Source organism: Nicotiana attenuata, unplaced genomic scaffold (genome assembly GCF_001879085.1).
Source record: "Nicotiana attenuata strain UT unplaced genomic scaffold, NIATTr2, whole genome shotgun sequence".
Taxonomy (NCBI): domain Eukaryota; kingdom Viridiplantae; phylum Streptophyta; class Magnoliopsida; order Solanales; family Solanaceae; genus Nicotiana; species Nicotiana attenuata.
Window position 1 is genome coordinate 54,266 of NW_017671501.1, and position 2,607 is coordinate 56,872.

Below are 2,607 nucleotides of genomic sequence, written 5' to 3' on the forward strand. Positions count from 1 at the left end.
TGGACTGGCCCAACACTTTCTTGGGCCTAGACAATGGCCTTTAAGATGTTCAATTGTTTGAAGAGAAACTGTTCAAATTGGGGCTGTTTTCACTGTTAGCACGCGTCAGAAACTATTTAAGTAGTTGAAAAAGTGTATTAAAATTATTATAATTTTTGTATATAACATATTCTATATATATACAGAAAATATATATTTTTCAGCTATTATTTTGGGAGTGGATATACAATGTCATTTTCCCTTCAAAATTGTCCCTATAGTATCTGAAATAGTTTTATAGCCTGTTTGGCCAAGCTTCTTCCAGGACAAAAGCATTTTTCTTCCAAAAAGAAGTAATTTATTTTAAACTTAAAATGTTTGAACAAGCTTTTAGAAGAAAAAGAAATGTTTTTGAGTAGAAGCAGAAGCAATTTTGGAGAAGCAAAAAAAAAAAGTAGTTTCTCCCCAAAAGTACTTTTTTAAAATGCACTTTTGAGAAAAATATACTTGAAGCATTTTTTAAAAACTATGCCCAACGCTAATTGCTGCTCAAAAGTGGTTTTCAAATTAACTAGCTAAACATCAATTGCTTCTCACCAAAAGTATTTTTAAGAAAAGCACTTTTGGAAAAGAAAATCCTTCTCAAAATAAACTGATTTTAGAAGCTTGATCAAACAAGCTACTCCTATTAAACTGGTTAACGTGTCTGTGTCTCAAAATAAACTGATTTTAGAAGCTTGGTCAAACAAGCTACTCCTATTAAACTAGTTAATGTGTCTGCGTTTCGCGTGATCATAAAAGAAAAATATAACTAAATAATTGTGGCTATAATTATAATAAAAATGATTCTCTACAAGGTAATAAATATAAGAAGCCTAAAGATAGAAATACGATTGTAAAGTCACGTGAAGATGTTCGATTGTTTGAAGAGAAAGTCATGTATATATTTGTCCTTATGGTATATATGTGTATTATGTACCTAAAATATATATATTTTAGACCTTATATATATTTTAGACCTTTTTTTGGCTAACGAATGGAGTTAGTTTAGGTTGGCCGATCAATTTGTATTTTTTCAATATTATTTAGTCTCCTATTTGTTCAAATAAGCACAAAAAACATGACATGCGGCTAAAACCAGGGGCCTGCATAATAACCGAAAAATCATAAAACTGGACCGAACTAATTCGATTCTTCGGTTTCGGTTCTTTGGTTTTCGGTACGGTCTTCGATATTAGAATATTGGTATTTCGGTTCTTCGGTTCGATTTTCGCTATTCGGGTATCGAAATTTCGGCATACCAAAATATCGTGCATATTAAGTAGGGGGAAGTGCACGGTTGGCCACTAATAACACATGTATTTACTTTTAAGCCACCGTTTAAAATGTCTTTAGTCAATAACCGCTGCTTTAATAAACTTTAACTGCCCGGACGAAAATACCCTTCTGTTCATGTCCTTAACTTTTGTACTTAACTTCAGGACTTCAGGACTACATGTCCTTAACTTTTGAACTTGTAACTCTAAGTTCAGGACTTCAGGACTACATGTCCTTAACTTTTGAACTTGTAACTCTAAGTTCAGGACTTGAAGGCTACATGTCCTTAACTTTAGAACTTGGAACTCAAACTTCAGGACCAAGCGTCCTTAACTTTTGAACTTGTAAGTCAAAGTTAAGGACCTATTGTCCTTAACTTTTGAACTTGTAACTGTAAGTTAAGGACTGCTTGTCCTTAACTTTTGAACGTGTAACTGTAAGTTAAGGACTGTTTGTCCTTAACCTTTGAACTTGGAAATCAAAGTTAGGGCCCTATTGTCCTTAACTTTTAAACTTGTAACTGTAAGTTAAGGACTGCCTGTCCTTAACTTTTGAACTTGTAACTATAAGTTAAGGACTGCCCGTCCTTAACTTTAGAACTTGTAACTGTAAGTTAAGAACTGCCCGTCCTTAACTTTAGAACTTGTAACTGTAAGTTAAGAACTGACTGTCCTTAACTTTTGAACTTGTGTCCTTAACTATTGAACTTAACTTTAGGACTTCAAGACTACATTTCCTTGGTACCAAGTACTTGTATTTCATCTGAAGTGACTGAAGGAGTTTTCTGTTCAACATTTTGCGAGACTATTTCTATCTCTGGATCAATATCATAAGGAACTTCTTCGTCACTATCATCATTTAACTCAGAATCCGCAATCTTTGTATTAGCAGCTGTTTTCAAAACCAAAAGCATCGTTGTCAATCATAACAGTATTGAACAAGCGCAAATTAAAACCTAAAGAAAATATTATATTGATACACACAAAGCAATGATCTTAAATTACCTGGGCTCTTTGTTTTTGTTTCTTGAGTTGAGCATTGCTTAGATAGTGTCACCTCAGTAGCTGGATTGCCAGTCTACTCTTCTCTAACACTTCTGGGAACTGGGAAATACACAACATATTTCAAGTTAAAAACACCAGAGAATACGAAGTCTTTATGTTTTGAATGCATCGGTGTATTTCCGTTTGGGGAGGAAAGGGTAACACAGTCTTTTCATATTAATTTTAATAGACTAGTGGCTACTATTGCTAAGCATTAAAAATGCTGGATAAAAAGTAAATACCAGCTTAAACAGTGGCTACCCCACGC

The 2,607-nt window shown here is 33.6% G+C and overlaps 1 protein-coding gene across 1 annotated transcript in view; it reads right to left on the bottom strand.

Annotated features, from left to right (window-relative positions):
• Positions 1-2,023: 2,023 nt before the first annotated feature.
• The window catches only part of LOC109208658 (uncharacterized mitochondrial protein AtMg00810-like), a 4,407-nt gene continuing 3,823 nt past the window's right edge, over positions 2,024-2,607 (bottom strand). The window contains exon 2 of the mRNA XM_019371791.1: positions 2,024-2,187. Within this exon, the coding sequence (XP_019227336.1) occupies positions 2,024-2,187 (164 nt within the window). The remainder of the gene's footprint in view (positions 2,188-2,607) is intronic.